The sequence below is a fragment of the Crotalus tigris genome, unplaced genomic scaffold, assembly GCF_016545835.1.
Source record: "Crotalus tigris isolate CLP2741 ecotype Arizona unplaced genomic scaffold, ASM1654583v1 scf7180000024382.2542628, whole genome shotgun sequence".
NCBI classification, from domain to species: domain Eukaryota; kingdom Metazoa; phylum Chordata; class Lepidosauria; order Squamata; family Viperidae; genus Crotalus; species Crotalus tigris.
The window spans coordinates 2,228,587-2,253,698 of NW_024100552.1; the positions used below are offsets into that span (position 1 = coordinate 2,228,587).

At 39.3% G+C, this 25,112-nt stretch overlaps 1 protein-coding gene and 1 long non-coding RNA gene across 9 annotated transcripts in view; both read right to left on the bottom strand.

The window, feature by feature from the left end:
• Positions 1–25,112, bottom strand: part of KCTD1 (potassium channel tetramerization domain containing 1) — an 84,981-nt gene that overhangs the window by 46,790 nt on the left and 13,079 nt on the right. For 3 of the 8 annotated variants that reach the window (XM_039328607.1, XM_039328604.1, XM_039328603.1), the window contains exon 1: positions 9,734–10,198. The exons of 1 other annotated variant lie outside the window; for it this stretch is intronic. Coding sequence is in view for 1 of the 7 variants with exons in the window: in XM_039328602.1 (XP_039184536.1) it covers positions 7,060–8,940 (1,881 nt within the window). In the remaining 6 variants the exon portion in view is untranslated. 4 more of the 8 variants (XM_039328608.1, XM_039328605.1, XM_039328609.1 and 1 more) reach the window with 3 other exon arrangements.
• LOC120301404 lies at positions 18,906–22,205 on the bottom strand. The gene is made up of 3 exons (XR_005554884.1): positions 22,102–22,205; positions 20,221–20,383; positions 18,906–19,446 (listed from the first exon to the last, which is right to left on the bottom strand). It is a non-coding gene; the product is annotated as an uncharacterized LOC120301404 (long non-coding RNA).

A 25,112-nucleotide genomic window follows, 5' to 3' on the forward strand; every position in this document is an offset into this window, starting at 1 on the left:
CTTCCCTTTTGAAAAAAATAGAATACATACATTTCTGATATTACAAAAGGCAAGAAAGAATAAAAAGTGGTGAAAAAGACAGGTCTTCCAAAGTGATTGAAAACTGCATAACTAATTACGTACCAACTTCTAACACAATACTTGGCATTCTGGGGTTTGTTATCAAGTTTATAGCTCAAGGCAAGCACACCAAATAACCCTACATTCAATTTAATTACAGCTCATAGCTTTTGTAGCATTGGCACATTTCAAAGAGTTTAGCCACTCATTTATTTCTAGACCATACATAAAATAAGGCATCTTACTGTCATAGAAATTCACCAATTAAAACTGAACATTTTCTGATCTCTTGGCCTCTGCAAGGAGAACTGAGCAAAAGAGAATCTTTTTCCACAGCAAAAGCAGAGAATCCTCATTTAATAGGCAAATGCTTTCAGGCACCCAGCGTGCTAGTCTGTGAAGTTTTGATGTTTGTATACTGGGCTAGTGGGGTGGTAAATTATTTATTTGAAAAAGTGGAATTTATGAGATGTCACTGCAGCACACCTTGATAGTTTCCACAGATTGCCTCAGTTTAAAATAATACAAAACTAAAAGTTTTACTCATTTTAAAAGAGAAATCAACTATTATGATTGAAGTTGCAAAGAAATTACTTTAAGACAGTGATGGTGAACCTTTTAGAGACCGAGTGCCCAAACTGCAACCAAAACCCACTTATTTATCGCCGGGTGCCAGATGGACGTGGCCCACTGGGTGGACGTGGCTGTGGTGGTCATGGCAGATTGGATGGGTGTGGCCAAAGTGGGCGTGATTACCTCAATGTTGCTTGTGGGGAGAGACACCTGTGGGAGCCGGGCAGGGTTGGGGGAGATCCAGGGGGTCTTTGGCAGGTGGGCAGTACACTCGCCCTGCAGGGCAAGGGTGCCATTGTCTCAGGGCAAGGCAAGGCAGGGGCCGGGGAGGCTGCTGCCTGACACCATCGGCCCCTGCACACAGAGGCCAGTGAGCGAATGGGTGCTGGGATACTTCCAGTCATGTGGGACCTCAGCAAGTTAGCGGGCAGTTGAGTGAAGAGGGATGGTTGCCATCTCCAGGGCATCGCGTGCATGCCCACAGAGAGGGCTCTGAGTGCCGCCTCTGGCACGCGTGCCATAGGTTCGCCACCACTGCTTTAAGAGAAGTACAATTACAAGTGAAAAGACTCAAATAATAACACAGTAGAATGGTTCACACTCCACTATACTGCTTAACTTCATCATGTCAAATATTCTTAAAATGGAATATAAATGAGTATCACACACTTTTGCCCCCTTAACTAATATTAAAGAAACCCACCACATATCTCTACATTAATTTACTATAATATATTCAGTGTGTGGTTGCCTTTCATGATCACCTTAAGTTTCAATTAGTTAAAATACATTTATAATACCGAAACTTCAGAGTTATCCATAGATCAAAATACATTAACTCTAGTCTAACACTTACTTTACTAGCTTGCTATTTCTTTCTAAGACCCATATAGGTGCTGCTGGTAGTTCTAGTCTTCATAAAGATTTAGAACTACCGTAGTTTATCTTTAAGACAAGAGAATGTTTTCTTAGATAGGCATGCTGGAAATGAATAGCAGAGATCTCATTCTAACTGTCATTTTCTCTCTCCTGTAGTATCTGCCTCACCAATCCAATCTGTCAGGGTTCGTGACCTCGATTCCTCCGATTGCACAATGCCATCTATTGGGACTCCAAAAGTGTACATTCTCTATTTGCTTCTGGAAGGAGGTTCTGCCTGAGATCTGAATGGCTCCAGCCTGAAAATCTGAAGAAGGGGCCCAAAGATTAGGCCTTGACTGGAGACTACTTTTCAAATTTAGGTTGTTTTCTTTTGTTTCTACCCTGCCATGTCCTTGCTTTTTTGCTTCTTGTTGCTTTGTCATATTTTTCATGTTTTAAATTATTTGTAAACCACCACTGTCATTGGAAGCTGAGCAGCATATAAATTTAATAAATAAGTGTCAATTGTCAAATTTAATACCAAGTAATAGTGTCAATTGCAAAAGGCAGTTTTACTTGGAAAAGCTTATATTTTGCGACAATATCTTTAATATCAAACAATAACAATTATCTAACCCAGGTCCTTGGGAAGGACATGATAGGGTGATGGAGGTTCCAAGTCTAGTCTAAACACCTGGCTGACTGTGAACAATAATAATGACTGTGGCAAAAGAAAATACATCCTGCAATGATACCTTTAACACCACCAAACATCCACATCCGCCTAACCCAGGTCCTTGGGAAGTACTTGATAGGTAGATACAAATACCAAATCTAGCCTAAATGTCTGGCTGACTGTATGATGAACCATAATAATCTGCAAATAAGCAAGAAGACTAGGATGTGTTATATAATGGTGCCAGGACTCTTTAACCGACCTACAAATGAAGTTTTTCAGGCTCACATTTAGCATTCTTTTCACAGAAATTTAAGACAGTTTTTGGCCTTTTAAATAATTACAAAACTATTATAGTGTTATACATGTTAAAATTATAAAATCTAATTTTATTACTGATCTTGTCTTCAACATCCTTCAGGTACATAAAGCTGGACAAATACTGTTAAATGGTTAATGTAAAAATATTCATGACCTTGGGCACACTTTCTTTCCTTATATGCAGATCCCAATATGATCAAGCACTAGTGTAATACTCTAGCAAAACATCAACTTGTCTGCTACTTCTTCAACAGCAAGAAAATCATTTATGACAAATAACATGATAGATCTTTTTTTTAACATCCAAATACTGGAGCAATCATTTACAACAATCGTAAGAACACATAGAAGGTGTGACATCACTCTGATGGATATCTATACCTAGCAATGCTTTTAAGTTGAAGATATTCTCCAGTTTATGATTTCTAATAATTAAAATATTAGAAAGTTTTTGTGCTTAACTAAAATTAGATAAAATCAACATTTTAATATGCCTTTTCAACATTCAAGTACTGTCATGTGATATTTCTATTTCACTCTTCATGCATGAAAGAATAAGGGAAAATGCTCTATTAAGGTCAGAATACATGACTTCTGAACTTTTAGTACTTTCATATTGAGAAATTAATAATGATGTTCTGCAATAAAATTTCTGTTTTAAAAAATATGGTATAGCCATCCTTTATTTTATGCTAGAATTACATTCTCCAAAACATTTGCACAAAGCAGATTTCATAAAGCAAGGAAGTAAACCAGGAGAAAAAAGGAAGATTGTGGAGTATGAGGTCAATTGTGTAACCCAAATGCATTAACAAATAAGCAACTAATATGCTTTAAAAAGGCTTACTCTTAAGTATTGTTACCCAAATATATTTTCTTGTCTAGTTATTTATATACAGTGAAATATATTCTCTCCATCTCTCTACAGCTTGATTTTTAATGTAAATTATTATAATAGCAGATAAAGAGATGGAATGGATCATGGCACTACAAATATTAGCACTTTGTTATTGCACATGGTAGATTCACCTGGATTAAAATCTTGTCTGAATGCTTAAGATTGACACCACTTTATTACATTCAACTTCTAATGTTGTAAGCCACCCAGAATTGCTTTCAGGCAAGATGGGCAGCAAACAAATTTAATACCAAGTAATAACTTTGTTTCTGATGTTAGAAAGAACCTTCCCCTGTGGGGTATGGGGGTTGGACAAAATGTTCACAGCCAATTTGACTGCATAGCAACAGAAAAGTGGTGGCTATTACAGGTAAAAAATAAGTCAGAAACAGGACACACAATTAGAACAACTCAAACAAAATGGTAGATGTGTGACTAAGGGCACAAAGGGATGTGGATCCTGGTATTGGAAACTATTCAAGTGTTTTTGGCAGGAAGAAGTCTTGGACACATTTCCAGACCTTTGATGCAAATTAACTATGCTGGTGTAAATTATGTAACAGTATTTTTTTCTGAAATAAAGTGAATTCTTGGGTAAAAATTATCAAATATATAATAGCAAATTTGCATAAAGCTAGAGAATCTTGTACGTAAATTTTGACCATGGTTCTCTGTGCAGGCATAATTATGTAGTGACTCCTAAATCTAATTGCAGATGGTGACTATTTCATAAATCTACATTACATATATGGAAAACGCTGTAAGGCATGAAACCACTGCATTTTTCCCAGAAACTATAGAATTATCTTTACTTAGTGTAATGCCAAAGAATCCAATAAACACACCCACATGCTTTTTCTTCTTTGCTCTGAAATGCCCAAAACAGCTAAATCAGAGAAACTAATGATGGTTTGATTTCCATTCACAAATCAGAGCCATCAGTTCTATGTAAGAACTACTAGTATAATGATCAATGCATAAACATAGTATTAAGTCATCAAATTCAATATAATGTATTTTATGCTATATATCCGTGGTGGCGAACCGGTGGCACACGTGCCACAGGTGGCACACAGAGCCCTCTCTGTGAGCACGTTTGTCATCACCCCAGTCCTAGTCCTTCAACTGGGTTTTATAAAACCTTTTCGCTTTAGGCCTCCGCACCATGTACAAAAAAAAAAAAGGGTTCAATCAATAAATTTCAAATTCTTACAGAGAAAAAAAAGATCTTGCAAAGTTGGAATTGATTGATTGAACCTTGTAGTCCCCACCCAGTCTGCTGTTACCACCACAGCCACGCCCACCCAATGGGCTACACTCACCCAATTGGCCGCACCCACACAATGGGCTACGCCCACCCAATACCCGACGATACATAAGTGGGTTTTGGGTTGCAGTTTGGGCACTCGGTCTCTAAAAGGTTCACCATCACTGCTATATATCATAGCATAGGTACATTAGGATTAAATGCCAATATTATAGTAAATTAGATAATTATTAAATTCCTGAAGGACCTCTGAGTGAAGTTTATCTTTGCTGATTTCAGATGAAATTAATCTTTTAATTCTGTTTTTGATTAAACCTAGGGAGTATGATTTACCTATAAGTAGCAGTAAATATATCTTCATAGTATTCTCAGTCAATAAAGCTTTCATTCTATGACCTTCAATATTTCAAAGCTATTATGAAAGCAGCAATATTTGTCAATCATGGAATTCAGTGGCATGCTACTTGATGAAGTCAATTCAGTTATAACCTGAAATATCTATGTTTACAATTAAGGATAACAGTTATGGGCCAGGTCATTTCTTTCAGGTTAATGACCTGTTGCTGGCCTTTGGTCATACTTCAAGGCTATTAACCCAAACAGTCATTTCTTTCTTTCAAGACTCAATGAAAATATCATTATCTTGTTTATATTAAAAGAGAGAACATGTATCTATTATTATTGTTTCTATTTTGATATTTATACTCAAATTAGTAAGGCTATCTATAAATGTGACAGAGTTTGCAATTATTTAGGCAAAATTAATTGTGGATAATTAGCATTTTAAATTAAAACTCATTGCCATGCCCTCAAGGAAGTATTTTTTATCTTCCCAATAGTTTTATATAAAAATGGGCAAATAAGCAAATCACCTTCATCCCAAAGATGATAGTATTATCAAACTATCTCTATAAACTTCATTAAATATTCAATTGTTGCAGATTGGGGCAGGGGATAGGTACTAACACATTACAACTTATGTTTTTATTTTATTTGAAATGACTGATTTCAAATAAAATAACTGTTAGCATTAACACAGACTAAACCTCACTTTAGACAAATTTAGCCATATATTTATGGAATATAATTATAACTTATTAGATTAAAAAGCTATATAAATTACCTGGCAAGAACTATTCTTATCTTAAAGAGCCTCTTGCTAACATCAGTGGTTTACACCGATGAGCTACATTTTTATTTCAGTATGCTCATTCAAAACATATTTCCTTTGCATTATTAGAAGATATGCAATACAATAACAAAAATCTGAGAAAAAATATTTTCATTTGTCCACAACTTCACTAACTGAAATACTTTTATGCTGAAAAAAGAATGTTTCATATACCAATTTTACCTAAACATCAGTGGATTTCTAATCATTTATGCTGCAAACCAGGAAACCAAAGTACAATACTCTACTTAAGTGGCCCCAAACTCCAAACAGAGAGGTCACATGTATTTCACGGAAGACAGATGCTGATGCAGCCATTCACAAAAAGGCTCTTTCTTCAGTCAGCCTTCAGGCTAGCTGATTAGCTGGCAAACTCCTCTGAAAGGGTCAGTTTGTACAAAACTGGTATTTCTACTCTGGAAATTGTTCTAACATGTTATATACCTGTATCCACAGAGCACAGCTCTTTTAAAGCTCAGTTGAATTTGATTAACGAGGAAGCCAAGATCATTGATTCAACTTCAATGATTCTGATTTTTCAAATTTATGTTGTGGGCCTACAAATAACTGTGTAATTTGATGCTATAGGAACCAATTTGATTAAAATTGAACTACTTAATATTATTCTTTAAAGTAATTTGCATACTCCATTTTAAAAAACCAAGAATGATTCTTGACAAATCAGCTAGGGGCTTTCAAAATTTGAAATTATAGTACCAGCCAATGCAAGTTGAGAACTAACCAATTTGTTTAATTTCAGATACATGTTTGTTGACATTTTGACAAGAATCTGTACAGATCCAGTAAGATCCTCAATTTTCTGAAATATTTCCCATTTCTGAAATTTAGAAAAGTCAATTTTCTAATAGCTACCAGTCCCATAACTTTCTCATAATGTATGACTCTCTCTCTGGCAAAGATGTCAGGTTTCCCAAGTCTTTTCTTCATCACCTGATGGGACACATATAGTAAAACACTTTGTCCAGTTTCATGATACCTAATGTTAAATGCAGTCAATTTGTACTGCCATCACAAGAGATGAAGGAAACTAATAAAGTTGCCAAAGTTTCTTTATCATATACTCCAAAAAGCCTGCTTGAAATCAAGGGCGAACCCAAGAGCCATCTACTTTGGGGGAGATATTTTCATTAAACCAATTGGCAAACCTAAGAAAAGGAGAAAAAAGGTGTGCATGTGGGGGGGGGAGAAAGAGACATTTTCTTTTTGGTTACCTGTGTGGGGGAAACCATTGCAGGTGAAATGACTGTGGGAGAGTTGGTGCTTCTCAGCCCGTTAGCTTCAGGTATGAGGAGAGGCAAGGGGTCATGTTTCACCGAGACCACCACCACGGCAGCTGTGTCGAGGGGCTCGGCAGGCCTAAGACAAAGTCTTTTGGGGGACGAGGAAGCGCCACAGGCATCTCCCACTACCGCGGCCCCGCCTCCGGCAGCGTACAGGCCCTCATGGGAGCGCTTAGTCGGCACCAGAACAGCAGCCGCTTCGGCCTTCACGCTGGGATGGTTGTCGCCGTCCTTGGAGAGAATATAAGTGTTGTTGGCGGGAACGGGCGGGAGGCGGGTTCTGCCGTTGAGGCCGTAGAGACCTCCTCCGCCGGCGGCTCCTGAAGTCAGCTTGGTGCCAATGCCGGCGATACTGTTGAGTGTAGCGATGGAGACAGCGCCGATGCAGTGGTTAGTATAAGTCTTGGAAAGTTTGGCCGCCTTGGAAAGCATCTGCATGCGGGTACCCAGCAGATTCTTGCCGATGGCCTTGTTCTCGTACCAGGTGACATCGCCCTCACTGCAGTGGTCCCGCGGGCGCTGAAAAAAGGCCTTGCAGAGCGGGTTACGCTTCGCCAAGTATTTCACAAAACTGGCGTAAGGGCAGAATTCCGTGCCGGTTTCGTACATGCGCGGCAAATTCTCCTCGTCGCTGCTCTCGGCGCGCTTTTTGCTCCAAGACGACGAGCGCGACTTGTGATACGGGCCCAGGGCCTTAAAGTAGACAAACTTGCGCCCGTCCTCGTCCATGGCCAATCCGAAGGAGTCCTCCTCGAGCTCGCGCTGGTTCTCGCGGCCCCGCGTGCAGAAGTACATGCACGTCTCGAACCAAACCTGGTTCAGGAGCCCGAAGGGGCTCTGCGTGCTGAAAACGTTGCAGGTGTACAGCTTCCGAAGGTCAGCGCGCGTAATGGCTTGCTTTTGCACCACCGGCCCGGCGCCCTGTTCCTCCAGCTTCCGGATGACTGCGGCCAGAGTCAGGTTTGCGGCGCGCAGCTCCGGGTCCTTGGTGAGGTCGAGGGTACGGCAATAAGGAGGTTCGTTGAGGTAGCGGTTGAGCGAGCTACGGATGCTGATGAGCGACGACTTGGAATAGAGCTGCCCACTCTTGGAGCGCGCCTCGGCGTAGAAAGAGCGTAACACGCGGCACAGCGCCCCCTTATCCATGGTCTCGAAGTCGGGGCTTTGAGCTTTCTCGCTCAGGTACTCGCGGAAGATGCGCACGGCGTACCGGGTGGCCAAGCGCGTGTTCTCGCTCAGCCGAGCCCGTTCGGGGCGCTGCAGGAGCAACTCCGCCTCCGGGTCTGAGTCCTCGGCAGCAAGCGGTGCCACCGCTTTGCTAACGATCGAAGTGGCCATACCACGGGCGCTAACTGGCACCGAGGGGGCGCCACCTGCAGCGGCCCCGATGGCCCCTGAACCCCCTCTCCTGACCCCTCCAAGGCGGCCCCTGACGCTGCAAACAGCAGCTGCAGCTTTATCCAGCAGTGCCCTGGAGCTTTGGTCCATACGAATCATATGGCCCGGCTCCTCCTCAGGGTCCCACGCAAGTCCCATCATCACATCCTCCTCGTCTTCCTCGTCGTCGTCCAGCAGCAGGATTCCCCCATCGGCGCCCTCCTCGTCCCCCGTTATCTGCACCTCCTGTATCTCATCCTCGTCTTCCCCGTCCTCGTCCTCTCCCGCGCTGCAATAGTGGAGAGGCCGATGGGGGCCACCCCGGCTGGATTGCCGGTCCCCCGCATTGTGCTCACCACCTGCACCGCCACCACTGCTACCGCCCCCGGTGCTCCAGTCTCCGCCGGCGCCGCCGCTGCCAGGCATTCTCGCCATATTGCCGTCTCCCTGCCAGTCCTCGGGCAGGGCGCATGCGCTATATTGGACCGCAGCGCTGGAGAGCTTTTGTGTTTAATGACCTTCAGCTACCGGGAGGCAAAGCTGGGCTCTTAAAGGGGCCGCGCGCTCCCAGTGGCGGTGGCTGCTGTGCGATGAATGGGGTGGAGAAACAGAAGAGAGACAGACCTGGGAAGGAAGCGTGGAGTGGTGGTGGGGAGGGAGCTCACGAAAATAGTCACAACTGCTTCGTCTTATGGAAAGATAGTGTAGTGCATAGTAGTATTTTATATTGGCCCGTGCAAGCACCCGCTAAAAGAGACTGATATTAACTTACCCAAGCCTCGGTATGGTGCCAGCTGCCGTCCGTTAAGTGATGCCCGAAGAGCAGCACGGCAACCCCTGCATGCTCATTGCTTAGGGATGCAGGGAAGAAGGGCTCCCCACTCCACTCCCACTGGCCACTGAAGGAAAGGGATGGGTTAGGAAGAGCAGCTGTAGTAACAGCAGCGGCAGCAGGTGAGACCCACCAGGAGAGCGGGAGAAGAAAGGGGGCAGGCAGCTATCTGAACAAGGCAGCTCCTCCCTTTTGAAATCTGGCAGCCGGGCGCGGAAACGCGGCATATTTCGCAGCCCCCGAATCAGCGATTGGGGGAGCGGTTCGGAGTTGTCGCCAGTAAAGGAGAAACTTCTCGGATCATCATCACTTCGAAACGACTCCCCTACCGCCCCCTCCCTCCGACCATCCCACCAACCCTCCGCCCCAAAAAAGAGGATTACTCCGACTGCATACCAGGCGCGCCGATCTCGCTCCTCCTCGAGTTCACGGCGAAGGCATCGAGCAGTCTTCGACGAGCCAGACGCGACAGGCTGCAACCGGAGTCGACGGCGGCAGATCACGCAAAACAGCGGCTGGTTCGTCCGAAAAAAGAAGCCAAAGGGGAGAGTCGAGCAGGTCCCCAGAGGTTTCTCCGTCGCTCTCCGAGCGGCCGCCGTTGCTGCAGATCAGGAGGGAACCGAAGTCTGCGAGTACACCGGGCTCGCTACAAAAGAAGCAAAGCTGCTCGTTTCCTGGCTGGCGCTGGTAAGCTGAAGAAAGCCAGCAACGACTAACATAGGAAGCCGTCAGGGCTAGCAAAGCCCACACAGTCGGCAGCCAAAAGGCAAATCTACAGCTATTCCCCAGCCTGCGGGGACAGGCAGCTGTAACACGCGCGCAAACACACAGGCGGGCTCTCTCTCTCTCTCACACACACACACACACACAAACGCGCGCACACACGTGGCACAGCCTAGCCTTGCAGAATATAACTATCTACATGTCTTGTTCTCACAGACGCGCATATTTGCCTCTTCTCCCGGTTCTCGCCTCACTTGCCACAGTCCTCAGAAACTCAAAACCATTTCTAGCATCTCCCCTCGGGCCAGGCGGGACTCGGCAAGCCTTCGCACTGCCGACAGCCGCCCTCAAGTTAGTACCTGCTTGAAGCCCTGTTACCGAATCCCCCATCTCCCCCCCCCCAGCCCCAAGTTCTCTTCGCCGTACATTGCCAGAAGATACCGCCAATCCTTCCTGCCCAACTTTCAGCAAGAGGGGCGTGCCGGCCGGCCTGCTCTCCTTCGATTAGACTTCTTTCGTTGTTTTACGACAACGGAGGATGGGGTCCCTCAACAAAAGCAACAAAGCAAGGCTGTGCGTACGGGGGACCTCGCGGTTCGCTGCTGTGACAGCAGGGGGAACGAATCTGAATTTGGGCGCTCGCTCTCTTTTCCACACCCACAGAAAACGTTACAGTATTTTCCACCACTCTAACATAAACACGCGCGGCTCACAGACTTGGTGGTATCAAACTGACGCCAGTGTCATTGCGCTTCCTTGGCTGGGGTAAATCCCTTTTCACACACTGACACCGCCTCCGGTGATGTACTTCAGTGAATAAAATTGTGGGGAAATCTTGCTTAGCAGCAGTCAAGTCACAACAAGCCATCGCAACACCCCAGATATGATTCACAGATACAGGGCGATATGACAGTTTATTGCTATTCCGAGCCTTAAAATAGGCTAGAGATAATTTTAGCAATGCATGAGTACAATTTCCATGTGTGCATGCGTGTGAACGCGCGCGCGCGTTTGAAAAAGTGAAATGGAGCTGAATCTGTTTTGGAAAAAGCTAGATGACAACGATTCAAGAAGTAATTAAAAACACAAACTTAAATGCTTAAGTTGATTTTCAAAGTTCAAGCAAAAATGATGTTACTGTATCTATAAGAAATATTTATTTTCTTCCAGAAGAAAGAATCCTATTTTGCAGTAGCTAAATACTGTGTGAATAAACAATCACAAAACTCAGAGCATTCCCAGCAAAGCGAGAATAGCATTGGAAGGCTTCTGGTAGGTGAGAAAAGATGTTTTCAAACTTGGAACATGTTTGTTTCAAGCTTAGGATAACACATGTTGAGCTCAAAATGTTGTCTACTGAGAATGCTTTGCATATAATTCAACATTTATGTATTTTAACTAGATCACATTTTTCTCAGCAGAGATTTGAACATATAGTAGAACATGAGCCTGATTGTATTTGGTAATTGCAATAAGCTTAATCAGCCAGCAATCTTACTTGTAATGAAGATCTTCCTATCTTAAAAAGATAAAAATAATATAAAATATTTATAGGGAAAGACTTTATATTACAATGGGATTTTGCTATTTATAATTATTTTGATTTTAACAAATTCATATAAGAATATCGTATCAACTCCCAATCATTGCATATCTGTCTTACATTTTATAACAACATTGTAATGCCAGCCAATTATTTATATAGATACCAAAAGCATGTACAGTAGAATGAAGTATATTTATTGATACCGTGATCTTCTTTTATTATGGGTTACTAAGCCTGTATAAATATAGGCATAACTACATATACCATTTATATGTAAACCTGCAATAAAGAAACAAAAAAAGATTGGTTGAGAAATATGTGATATGTGATGCATATAACTTGTTGGCATATAGTTTGCTTTCATAAATATTGGCTAATGCCAATGGAAAGAAGGAAATCTGTGTCTGACTTATATTTTTATTCCATGGAGTCAAACTGATGTCAAATACAGTAAACAGATACTTAGCTTAAGCTTCAGAAAATGACCTTAATAAACCTGTAAATTTCTAGGACATGCTAAAATCTTGTATTAAAACAACTGAAAAGACCAAGGGAGAATAGCAGCATTGTGTCAGCATGTTCTTGTCTTTGCTCTCCAGCCAAGGCAAAGTGATAGAATAGAGACAGATTTATTTTCCTACCGTTTTCTCCGAGACAGATTATATTAAGTTTTTAAAAAGGCATTAAAAACCTGACGTTTCGTATAGGCCATGTGATGAAGTATTTTATAATCCTGCCATGTCATGATTGAAACTGGTTATTTTTTTTAAAAAAAAATACTTTCCCAAAACATCAGTTCATTTGCATATCTCACATTCAGATCATTTTTATTAAGTTTTTAATGTAAGCTGCTTTAAGTCATTCCCAGCATCATCATCCCCAGCATCATCCCAGAAGGAGTCCTTAGTTGGGTCTCCCTTGCTGCTAAAGTCATAAAGGAACAGGGACTGTAAGTACAATTGACAGAATGAGAGCAGGTGAGGCACTGAAGGCATGAAGGAAGCCAATTCACTTAAAAGGAAGTCTAAACTCAGGTCTGGAGGATCTCAAAGGCATATACAGATGTTTTGATAGCATTTGTACTGTTGTCAATCCCTCCCCGCATGCCCACTATATAGGCAGGGCTAAAAACATAGACAACTCTTGGGTGCCAGATGATTATCTGTGAAAAGATACAAATTATTAGGATAGAAAACCGAACTTTTATAAATAGACCTAGAAATGATAGTCCAGATCATAAGAAAGTCTGATCATTGATACTGTCTATACTAAAGGAAGAGTCATTTTGCAGTTCGAGCAAGGAATATGAAAAATACAAACCAAGAGAATTTGAAATTCTTAAAGTAGAAAAGTATATACCTGTAAAATATGGTTCTTTAGGAATATGAGAGTAAATGCATGGGGGGGAGAGACTTTAAATAACCAGAATATGAAACTTAAGAATGGAGTGGCAATGATATTTTAAAATGACATAACTAAATATGTGCCTTGCTATATCCTAGTAAACAACAGGATAATATTTATGTTTACTGCGATTCATGTGAGTCTATGGATCTTGATGAAGTGAATAGGATCTCTGTGAGGCAAGTTCTCTCCCCTTAGGCTAGATCCTGGTACAGCCTACCAAAGGAAGAGATGAGGAGCTGGGTTTGTTGAATGCCTCTTTGAGTGAGGAACGTATGTCACCAGCCTTAAAGATGCAATGGTACACCTCTTCTTCATAAATGCTCCCTCAACTCATTCATATTAGACACCAATCACTCTGTACAAGTACCACTATTTCAATTATTACTTTTGTAGAGAAAATTGTTAAGTGGTAGGCCTGTAGCTACAGGAGTTCTTGGATGAAGACCCTTTCCAGTCTGGATTGATGCTTGGGCACGAGATGAAAACTATATTAGTTATTCCTGTTGATCACAGTAGGACTTAGATTGCTTGTCTTGTTTGACTTTTTCATTGTCTGTGATATATAGATGCTATTTTATACTATGTACAAAGATTGAGAATGGGACATCATTTTTCAATGGCTGATCACTCTTGAGCAAGTGTTGCCAGAATTAGTGAGGAAAGAAAAGTTGAACCCTTGGTGATTCCTTTATTGAATGCCCTATTGCTCTACCCTTTCTGTCATACTATTTCACATCTACCTGAAGCTATTGGAAGAAGTCATCCATTAGTATGGGAAGAGGTATCAGGATGCTGCTGATACCCAGTAGTTGGTGAAGGAAGACTGTACCTAATGTCTGAAAATGGTAAGCATTTGGAAGAGAAGAAACAAACTCAGCCCTAATAGTAACAAGATGAAGTGGCTGTTGATTCAGAAGCTATTCTACACCAGAATAATTCCTATTTTGGTTTCGGATAGGGTGGCATTTTCCCTGAAAGAATGGGTTTATTCTTTAAACTCTCTTTGGTATGGCAGTGTTAACAACATTCATGCTTTTCATATTTATTTTTCTTCCAAGGAGCCTTCATAATGAACTAGAAGCTAGTGTAAATGGAATGGTTCAGAATAGGAAAGGATAAGATAAAACCACATATCATCACATTATCTAATTAACTTAGAAAGCAAATTCAAGAAAAGAATATAAGACTATATTAAGCTTAGATAAACCGTGCAGCATAAGGATATTTCTCTGACAACCAAAGATCAAAATAGTTAAAGCAGTAGGTTTTCCAATTATAAAGTATTGTGAAAGTTGAATATTAAGAGAGAAAAAGAAAAGGGGCGTTGTCTTACCTGAACGCCTTTTCTCAGCACAGAGATGGAGAACATGCCTTTTCAAATTATCTGGAATCTGGAAATCTCATAGATATCAAAAAGAACTATTCTGTCTATTGTCCAATCAAAATAAACACTAATTGCTTTCCAGACACAACAGTCCATAAGTAGAAACTCTGCATATGCAATGTGAATTTATGATGGGCTAGAAAATACTAATGCTTGGCAAGATTGACAAAAGTAGAAGAAAGGAAAGATAACTGCCAAGGTAGATAAGCTCGATAGATGGATGAATGGATCAGAAATATCCTTGGAACAGAATTATTGTAATTGTTACAGGTAATCAGTGAACAAATTGAAATATTGAACAATTGTCCATATAGTTACCAGAGTTTGGGATTAACCTCATAGCACCTAAATTACAAACTTCCTCAAAAAAAAAAAAAAAAACACTGGAACTTAGTAGTAAGAAAAATAACACTGAAACTTCATTAGGGGGTTACTACCATTGATGTAAAGGAATTTTCCTAGATGATTTCCCTGATAATCTTTACAGGACTGAGTGTGAGGAGAAGGTGAGCCAAAACTCTCTACAATAAATATTAAAGTTTTAAAATAAAGAACATGATTTTTGGCCAAACAAAATGAACTCATGTTCTTTACAGTATACAGTTTCATCCAAGTTTCTAAGGTGAAACATAAAATAAATTATTTCTTTGGGTTTACAAAATTATTAATAAACGAAACAACAGAATGGAGTATGAAGGCTGTAAATCTTATATGCCACAGAAGTAGTGGATAATATTGCAACACATTTTTGTGGGTGAATGGATAATAATTGCTTGTTTGCTGAACAGGATGCCTGGAACACATATGAGCTAAATATTTGCAATAGGATAATTCATTTCACCTTCCAATCTAGAGCAACAAAGCTTATGTTCATTTATATCTGTATTTTGTAAGTCTAACTATATTTTTGTTATTGCTTGCTATTTATTTTATATCCCATACTATCACATAAAATTTATCATACAAACATTCATAATTACCATAATGTGCAGTTTATAAAATTAAAACAAGAAAAGTACACTTGATCTATCTCAGATCTGAAGCATTATTTTCAATTCAGATTTGAAGCAGGAGAGGATAAAAAGCAAATATCCAACATATGAAGCCAAGATGTGAACTTCAGAACTGAATGTGAAGTACTCATCTTGGCTTTGTACATTGAATATTTGATTTTTCTCTTCTCATACTTCATAATCTATAATTAATTCTTGGATTTTCAGCTACCTTCCTGTTCTTCCCTTTCTCTCCATCCCCCGTTTTATTTTTCATTTTGCCCAATGGAAAGGATTCAAACGATTGATTATCTATCTATCTATCTATCTATCTATCTATCTATCTATCTATCTATCTATCTATCTATCTATCTATTGTCTGTCTGTTGTAAATAATGCATCAACACCTGCCATCATATAGAAAATTCTACTTAAGGAGCAAACCAATACTGTTTACAAGTTGAATCTTTAAGGATACTAGTCTCACTCCAAACAAAATGATGATGTGAAAAACATTTCAAATTAAAAATACTTCAAATTCAGAACAAGAAGGAATCAAAACATCTGTTTCAAACTTGGGACAGAGCATTTCAAACTTAAAACATTTTGAATTTCAGTCTCTTTCTATTGAGAATGTAGCCTTTTAAATTCTGGGTTTTTTTTATGTTTAAGACAGTTGTTGCAACCATTTAAATAATGTTCCAAGGTTAATGTAACCATATTTTGCTCAGTATAATCAAAACATTTCTGGAGTCTTTAAAATATAGGGCTTTGAACTTGAAACATTTTGAATTTGAAACATTTTGCATACTTCTAAAGAAAGCTGTTTCTTGATCCACCTATCTACAAAGCACAGTTATCTGGTTGATAATCTATAAAAATATTACAAAGCTCTGGAAAAGTAAATGCAACTGATTCATTCCCTGTGAAAATCCTGAAAGGAACTAGATTAGTTCATCTATAAACTTCTGACATTCTTCCTATGTATGGAATTTAGACATATATAGCAGGGCCCCCCAACCCCCGGTCCATGGACCAGTACCAGGCTGTGGCATGCCAACAACCTGTCTGCACAATTAAGCGAAGCCCCATCCAGGGGATGCAGGCAGCACACAAAATCACACACTCTCTGGTCTGTGGAAAAATCTTTCTCCACGGAACTGGTCCCTGGTGCCTAAAAGGTTGGGGACCTCTGATATATAGTATCCATCAAACTAGATACTGAAAGCATATAGAAATTATTTAATATTAAGTCCTTTTTTAGTCTGCTATGAAATATATCAACCATTACAAATGAAGACACGTTTGCAGTACAAATTCTCATGGGAAAATAGAATAGCACAAAGTACTATTTGGGTAGTCACAACAAAATTACAAGCAGTAAAAAAAATGTTGCAAAAAAAGATGTTAAGCCATTGAAATCAATTATCTAAGACATGCATTTTTCTCTTAAGACCCAAGAGAGTGGGAAGGAGGAGATGACAGGATTTTGTCTTTCAAAGTGCTATTGACCTACAAACTGCTTAGGGCAATAGAGGTGAATAATATTTCAGGGGTAAGACATTTATGTGGAGAAAGATCTAAATATTTTTTATGTCTGAAATAAGCTATTCAAATGGATAATCTGAACTGGTCTTTTATCAAACCAACACTGAAAACATATAATTCTTCAGTTTGATGTACTATGCATAATATTACTTATTTTAATGCTGAGATAAATAAGAAAGATGCTGTTAATTGCTATTTCTCTTCCAGAACTATTGTTTAGTTCTAGATTTAGTTTAGTTTACTTTAGTTTAGTTCTATATCCTCTCATATGTTTAGAATAATTCAGATCCATGGTTTAATAACAAAAAATATAAGACCCAAACCTTCATAACTGATGATACTGAGATCTACCAAAAACCTAATTCACTGCAGCTTCATTGTAATAATTCCTAAATCTCATATTTCACTTGTGGCTCAAACTGACTATGTGAAGGATCTCAAATAAAAAGAAAATAAGCTTGTAACATGTAAATTAACTTTAGAATCACATTTCAGATAAATGTAAACTAATGATGTAGATACATATGTATGTGTGTATTCATATTTAAAAATAAACATGTATTTACATACAGGCACTCCTCGGCTTAAAACCATAATCGGAACCAGAACTTCTGTCCCTAAGCAATGGGGTCATTAAGAAGTCATCATGTAACCTTACATTTGCTGCAAGAGCCATTTTCTTTGACATGTAAAGAAACTGATATTCTGGGTTCATGCCTCATGCTCAGCTTTGAATTGTTTAAATATTGTTTGTTGACATTGGGTCAGGGTTCATGCTGGTGGACCCACCTGAAATTTTGAAAACAGCTTTTCAAAATGCCTTTCCAGGATCCTTGTTATTCATAAAATAGCTCTCATGGGAGATTATAATCAGCTTAGAGCATTATTTTGCCAGAATTACTCTCACCATATCATATGTGCATTCTTTGTTTTGTCTTTTTTTCACACAACTGGGCAGTTACAAACAAAGTACTGAAACTTATGGGAATCATTTTCAGAAGCATTCCAGGATTAAAAAGATACCAGTTTCTAATTTAAAAAAATTTTAAAAGTCATGCACTGCAAGAAATTTGAGAGCATCAAGAGGGATTGTATGAACATCTTCTTACCAACATGTTGTTAAATGTTAATCCATAAACCACGGTTTACCAATCCTAGCAACAGGGTTCACACAACACAGACCGTCCAATTCAAACAAATCACATTTAGCTTAGCAGTATGCATGAACCCAACCATAGTATTACTTTAATGTTGCCTCTGTTCCCATAATCCAGACAGCCACACTGAGGGAGAATGAAGTTGGGGTTGCTGTTTGTTTCTGGAGAAAGTAGCTGCAATTGGGCAGAAATACTTTCGACCCCCACTCACCTAGATAGCTCATCTAATCCCTTCTTTACAGACCCAAAAACCTGCAAAGAGATGCTCATTCATTTATTCTCCCATTCACCGTTTGCTCACAAGCATCCATACCAGTATTCCAGGTATCTGGCTAATTGAGCAGACCTAGCATTTTCAGGAACTTGCCGATATCCATAGATAGCTTCAGCCTCCCAGGCCATTAATATACAAAAATGCAGTGTATAGCAGAAAAAGAACAAGATAGCAAGAGATAAAGAAGCAGAAAGTGATGTCTCGAATGTTTGACTATTCCAGAGAAGCAAGAGACCTATCATTCAATTGCCAGGTCCACAAGCTATGGTAAGCAGCCCCTTGTGGTACGGATATGCAGTATGATTCCTGTCTGGAATTTGGCTTAGACTAGAGCTTGGCCTGGAGCTCTGTAGCAACCAGAAGAGTGGCAACCACACTGAGGTAGCACCTAATCCCAACAAATGCAAAACATTTGGAGGAAGGCAGGGGTTAGATGCCACTTTACAGTTTTTAAGACTTGTACTTATTATAAGGACTAACCATCAAATACTTATTTATGTAGCTACAGCAACCTGCAACCTAGGAGAGTGGAGTTAACCCAGGGTAATATGTGTACTACAATAAAGTATGAGCAGTAATTTTCTCTCATATGATGTGTCTAGTCCTTGAAAAACAAAGAACCCTCACACACACACACACACACACACACACCAAAGTAAATCATCTTTTACAAATACTGAGCAGCTAGGTTTTAAATGTATGTGCATACATGAACATGCAAAGGTAATTTTATAGGTGCCTGACAAATCTGGTAGATCAGACAAAGAGATAGAAGCAAGTATTTAAAAAAATAAGAAGGCAAAGGAGGGAATAAAAAGCAAACCTTACAGTGACTCCTTCATTTTCCCTTCTTCCCTTCTTCCCTTCCAGTTTCAGGGAGAAAGGTCATCTGAACAATTATATGTGGAGAAGGAGTCAAATTATTGCATTGTTTCCACCGAGAGAAAATTAGGTTATCTTGGAGCTTGAGGGCAAGAAAACCGAGAGTTTTTAAGTATAGCTCACAGATCTGGCATCAGCGCTTCTATTGCCATTGCTTGTCGGAGATCAGAAGACAAACGACACAGGTACACTTGATCTAAACAGGTCACAAACCATATGCAAAGAAATCAGTAGAATTTCAGCTACAAAGAATAAAAATCAAATGTATGCTCTACAAATGCCTTTCCTATAAAAGCACAGGAACTTGTAAATAAGCTTTTGTAAACATAATTAGAACATATACAGAAAAATCAAAGTCTTTATGCCAGATTCAAAGTGTGTCCACTAAATCAACATAAAATGCTAATTTAGTGTAAGAAACATACCAGGATGCAACAGTGTGCAACCTTATAGAATTAGAATGCCATAAAAAAGCTGCCTTCAATGTAAATTGGAGCAGTCATCAATTTCTAATTTTGTTTGCTGCAAGGTCACTTACATATATTTCAGATCAGATTAAGACATCTATTTTATTTCAACTTAGCCTCTACAGTAGTCCTCAACTTATGACCGGTTGTTTAACTACCATTCACACTTTTAAAAAGCTGCTTTGATCATCCTTTAAGTTACAACTGCCTCTCCCCCTGAAGTTATGCAATCACATTTGGGGGAGAGGTTTGGCAACTGGATTATTAAAAACCTGTTCAAATTATATAAATATTTTAAATAAATATTTATATAATCTTTTTAAATAAAAAGACCTATCCTTCATCAACATCATTCATACAGTTTAGGATTTTGCATTGGCTTTCCATTTTTTAAATCTAGGTCTAGGATTTAGAACAATAAAAAACCCTCTACCAATATAATTATGGACATGTAGCAATATAAGTAAATATAGTGGTAAGGAGATCAGAAAAAATCACAGTACCTACATACTTCTGAACATCCATTGTGTATTCAATGTCTTAGATCAATCACAGACTCAAGAGCCAAAGAAGCCACACCTTCTACCTCCTGGATATCATCAGAGGCAGAAGACTAGCATGATTTTCTCCATTATTCAGAAGAAAAAGCTGATTTAGCTGTCCAACCTACAAATAAACATAGATAAAGACTGGGCATGCAACTCTATTTCTCTGATGAATTTCTCTTGGCTGGTGCATTCAAAATAACCTGTGAAAAAATGAACTGGGATTCTCCCACTCATACCAATTGTTGTGGTCTGGTAATGTTTCTGCTTATGAGCCACAAAGTACTGCCATATAGTTTGGCAGACAGAATGATCAGAATTAGTTTGCCTAACTGGTTTCAACCTGCCCCAAGTTAAAAATAGCACAATGGCTATGTTTCCTTAATACTTGAAGTTCAGCAATAAGCTTAGTATAAAATCTAAGGGTAGAATGAATATCTGGCTGGTTGATTGGTTATCCATTTATTTGTATTTAAGTATTTTCCTTGTCATAATTTTCCCCCTCGCAACACCTCTGTTAAGTAGTTTGAGGTAAGATAATGTGATTGTCTCAAAGCTACCAATGAATGAATGACATGTTCATATGTCCTAGAATAGCTTTACAAGAATCATGAATGTTTTAGTAATTCCAGTTTCATTGCCACAATGAGTTCTTTATTGTCTTTAAAAACAACCCAAAATGCCAAATGATCCAGAGAAGAATATGGTAGCATACTTTTATATCAACAATTTATCTCAAAGTTTTGGCAGTGATTTTGTTTCCGTTATCACTACAAATTATTTCTACTATAGTATTCACATCCAGCTTTCCATTAAGAGCATGAGCAAACCATACAAATAAGTTATTATGCATGCAACCACATCACAGGATTCTTGCCAATTTTTTTATTGTAATGGAAGTAAACTTTCAGTTAAGATGCTGTTAATATTAACATCATTATAAATAAATCATCTTGGCTAGCTTGGAAAAAATACATTTCTTCTTTAATTTTTTAAATATTCCAGTGACTTTTAGGCCATTTCAGTCTGACTGCTCTCCTTTCTGCTTTGCTATACAGCTATTGAAGAAAGCACCAGGAGCTGTGCTGCTTCTTTTTCTTCAGGTTGAACATGCTAAAGTAAACTGTTTCAAAAAGCTTATAAATACCACACTAGAGAAGTCCTGAGCACTTCGATTATATGGCTCACATGTCAGCAGATATTTTAATGCCACTGTGTTATTTCATTTATTTACTATTTAATTTACACCTCAACTTTCTATTTATCTGACAATCAAGGAAGATTGCAGAAATAAATACAAAAGCCACAGATGGTAAAGCCCTATTTTAAATATTCATATGCTTTTTATAACATACCTAAAATTAAAGGAAAGTTTCTAATTTCAGAAGTATTGTTTTACCAGTATGTAAAATGTAAAATATAAGCTATATTAAAATATACAAATGCATGCAGTTAATCAAATAAACAACTTTAAAATAAACTATGTTTATTTGTAGTTCCACCTGTATGTTTTTAGCCATTTTTTTATGTTTCTGATTTGACTAAATAGTCTGATCATTTTACCTTTCAATTGAGTTGTGGACACTTATTTGATATAAACATGTGGTTTGTCAAGCAGAAAAGCCATAAAGGATAGATTCAATTCATGTAAGGAGAAATATGTGCATAAAAGGTTTCCATCTTTCTCATAGCTACAATTCAAAACATGCAACATAGTTAGATAAATCAGATTTAATGCTTACTCCCATATAAATGAATATAAAATAAGACCACATATATTTTCAGTAAATGTCCAGTCCAACTGATAGATCACAAAACAAAGCTACAGAATTATAATACCTCACAACTTAGCATCCTTCAAGGGACTATTTGCATTATTTTCAAAATTGAACTACATTGCTGGAACATTCCTACATTCAGTTCTGATTATTTAAACACTCCCCACAGATGTCCATAATGAACTGCAAGGACAGAAACAAAACATTTGTTGCAGTGTTGCCATGGGCATTGACAGAGTGGGGCAAATTATGAAATACCCATTGTGACATCACAATACAAACTGCAATCCTTTTGTTTTTGTATTGCAATATTGCACACAAGTACTGCAAGTAAATGCCAAACAAGATATTATCTGTACAATCACATCCTAGCCATCATCTTAAGTTAATCACTTCAGAGGTTTTAGATGGTAAAGTGCAGGAGATAAACAAAGTCTTGACGAATTTTAAAGCAATTGTCAGAGGCAGAAAAATAGGCTCCCATATTACCTTCCAGAATCAGTCATCCCAGAGATCCAAGCTTAACAGTATTCCCAGAAGACTATTAGTGTTGATGATGTCAACAAGTTGCTGAGAGGACAAGCAACCAAACAGATTGTAATCCCATATCCCCTCTTTCAGCATATGTCATCCGAGGACTTTGTTTCAAATTGAGGCTCAATTCCAGATTAAAATAGATCCAGAAAACAAATTTCATCCAAGTGAGCCTGCAGTTATTAGTGACTATTTACTGAAGCAGCTTGCCCAGGAAGCTGAAGGAGGCAATCAATTATAACTGCTTCCCTGATATGATACAGATTAGGTTTTTAATCTGATCAAGGTTTCTAATCTGACCACTACCTCATTCAAAGAAGTTGACACTGCTTCTTTTTCAAAGATACAGAATGCCAGGAGATTCAAGGTCAAGACTGTAAATGATTAGTCCAACTAAGTATCTTATCATTATCTGCAGTGTCAGTTCTCAGAAACAAAAACACATCAGAACAAAATATTGTAGACTATATACAATGTTATGGAATATATACCATTATATTAACTATAGGTTTAAGGCATGAGAGAAAAAAATAACTGTATATCTGGGGCAGACTTCAACAGGATCATCATCAACAGAAAACTTCTGCTGGCTAGCAATGTGGAGATTCAATGGGTTTTTTCCCCACTGTAAATACAGAGGCTCTTATTTATGTTTATTTCGATTCAGTATGAATTTTACTTTTCTTGTATCATACTTACTTTATCACATTAAAGGAATATGAAGGAGTCACATGAAATCAGTAAACAGAATGATTAGATACGTCATAACAACTGCCTGGGATGTTAGATTTCAGGATGACTCTTTCCATAGATTAGGGATCTCCAATCCCCTGGTCCATGGACTGGCACCCGGCTACGGCATGCCAGAAACTGGGCCATGCAAACAAACAAAGCTCTATCCACAAAATACAGGCAGCATGCGAAACCACATCCTCTCCAGTCTGCGAAAAAAACCTCTTTCCATTGAACTAGTCCCTGGTGCTCAAAAGGTTGGGAGCCACTGCCACAGATACAAAAACATTAATAATGGAGCTTATTTTAAGAATTCACACGTGATGATTTATTATCATCCTTTCACTGATCTCCAGTATGGACCATATATCTACTTCATACTTATATGTCCATCCAGGACAGATACTGTTGGGGAAGAGGCAATTGCATCTCTGAGAGGAAAATGTCCTTAACATAAAATTAGGATATTACTAATTCTGGGGTTAGTATAACAAATTTCATATAGCTAAAGAAAAATCTACAAACATCAAAATTCATGTTTTTCTTGTGGCAATCATGCCTTTTTGTACCATAACTACATGAAAATAATATATAGTATAAATTAAATTAACTTGCTTTGGATTCAAGACCATACAGTATGCTTCAGACAAAGAGATAACAAATATTCAAAATATTATTACCCGATTCTAGTATTTCTATAACACAGATATTAGTAATTATACTAATGGATCTGAAATCTTTACAGAATTTACTACTTGATGATTGAAAAATGGTGTCAGAAAAGGAGAAGATTAATTTAACATTTTATTATTCTATTATATGCTTCTCATTCCTGGACCAAAGCATGGAGGCATAAATGCCTTCCACAGTTTGCTAAACTGAATGTCCTAGCTGGGGCTTCTTACAACTGCAATTTAGCAGCATCTGGATAATTTTATATTGTGCACTAGTAAACTAGAATGTGTTGACAATACTGTATAACACCTTAGTAAACCACACTTGGAATATTGCATCCAGTTTTGGTCACCACGATGTAAAAGAGATGTTGAGACTCTAAAACAGGGATGTGTCAAACTCAATTTCATTGAGGGCCGCATCAGCATTGTGGTTGCCCTCGGGGGGGGAGGTGAGGGTGGCCAGGGTGGGTGTGGCCTACTGGGTGGGCATGGCCAACTCTACATCATTTGCATAAAGGGTGCCTGTGGGGGCCTGGACAGGAATGGGACAGATCTGAGGGTCTCCGGGAGAAGGGGGTGGGACCAGGGCAAGTGCCAAGGCATAGTCCACTGGAGGAACCTCACTGTGAAGAGACCGCCCCGCTGCCTGCCGACACCCCTCCCCCACAGCCCATCATGTGAAGTAGATGAGGGCCATTTGCTGGCCACTTCCAAGCGATTTCTTCATTCCTCACAAAGAGTGACACCTCCTCAGCATGCACCCAGGGGGTGGAGCCGATGCAGCAGGGACTGGTTCCTCACTGTTTCCAGACGGCCTTGTGGAGCTAAGACTGAATATGTTTCAGCATAGATGGCCACCACAAAATTGTACATTGGCTCCCAGCTGGCCTGGGCCAGGGCCAAGGCAGTGGGGGCTCCCAGCTGGCCTGGGCCAGGGCCAAGGCAGTGGGCCAGGATGGCTTCGTGGGCCACATGAAACCACTTCACAGGCCGCATCCTGCCCCCAGGCTTTGTGTTTGACATGTCTGCTCTAGAAAGAGTACAGAGAAGAGCAACAAAGATGATTAGGGGAGTAGAGATATAAAGAATGGTTGCTGGAATTGGTATGTCTAGTTTAATGAAAAGAAGA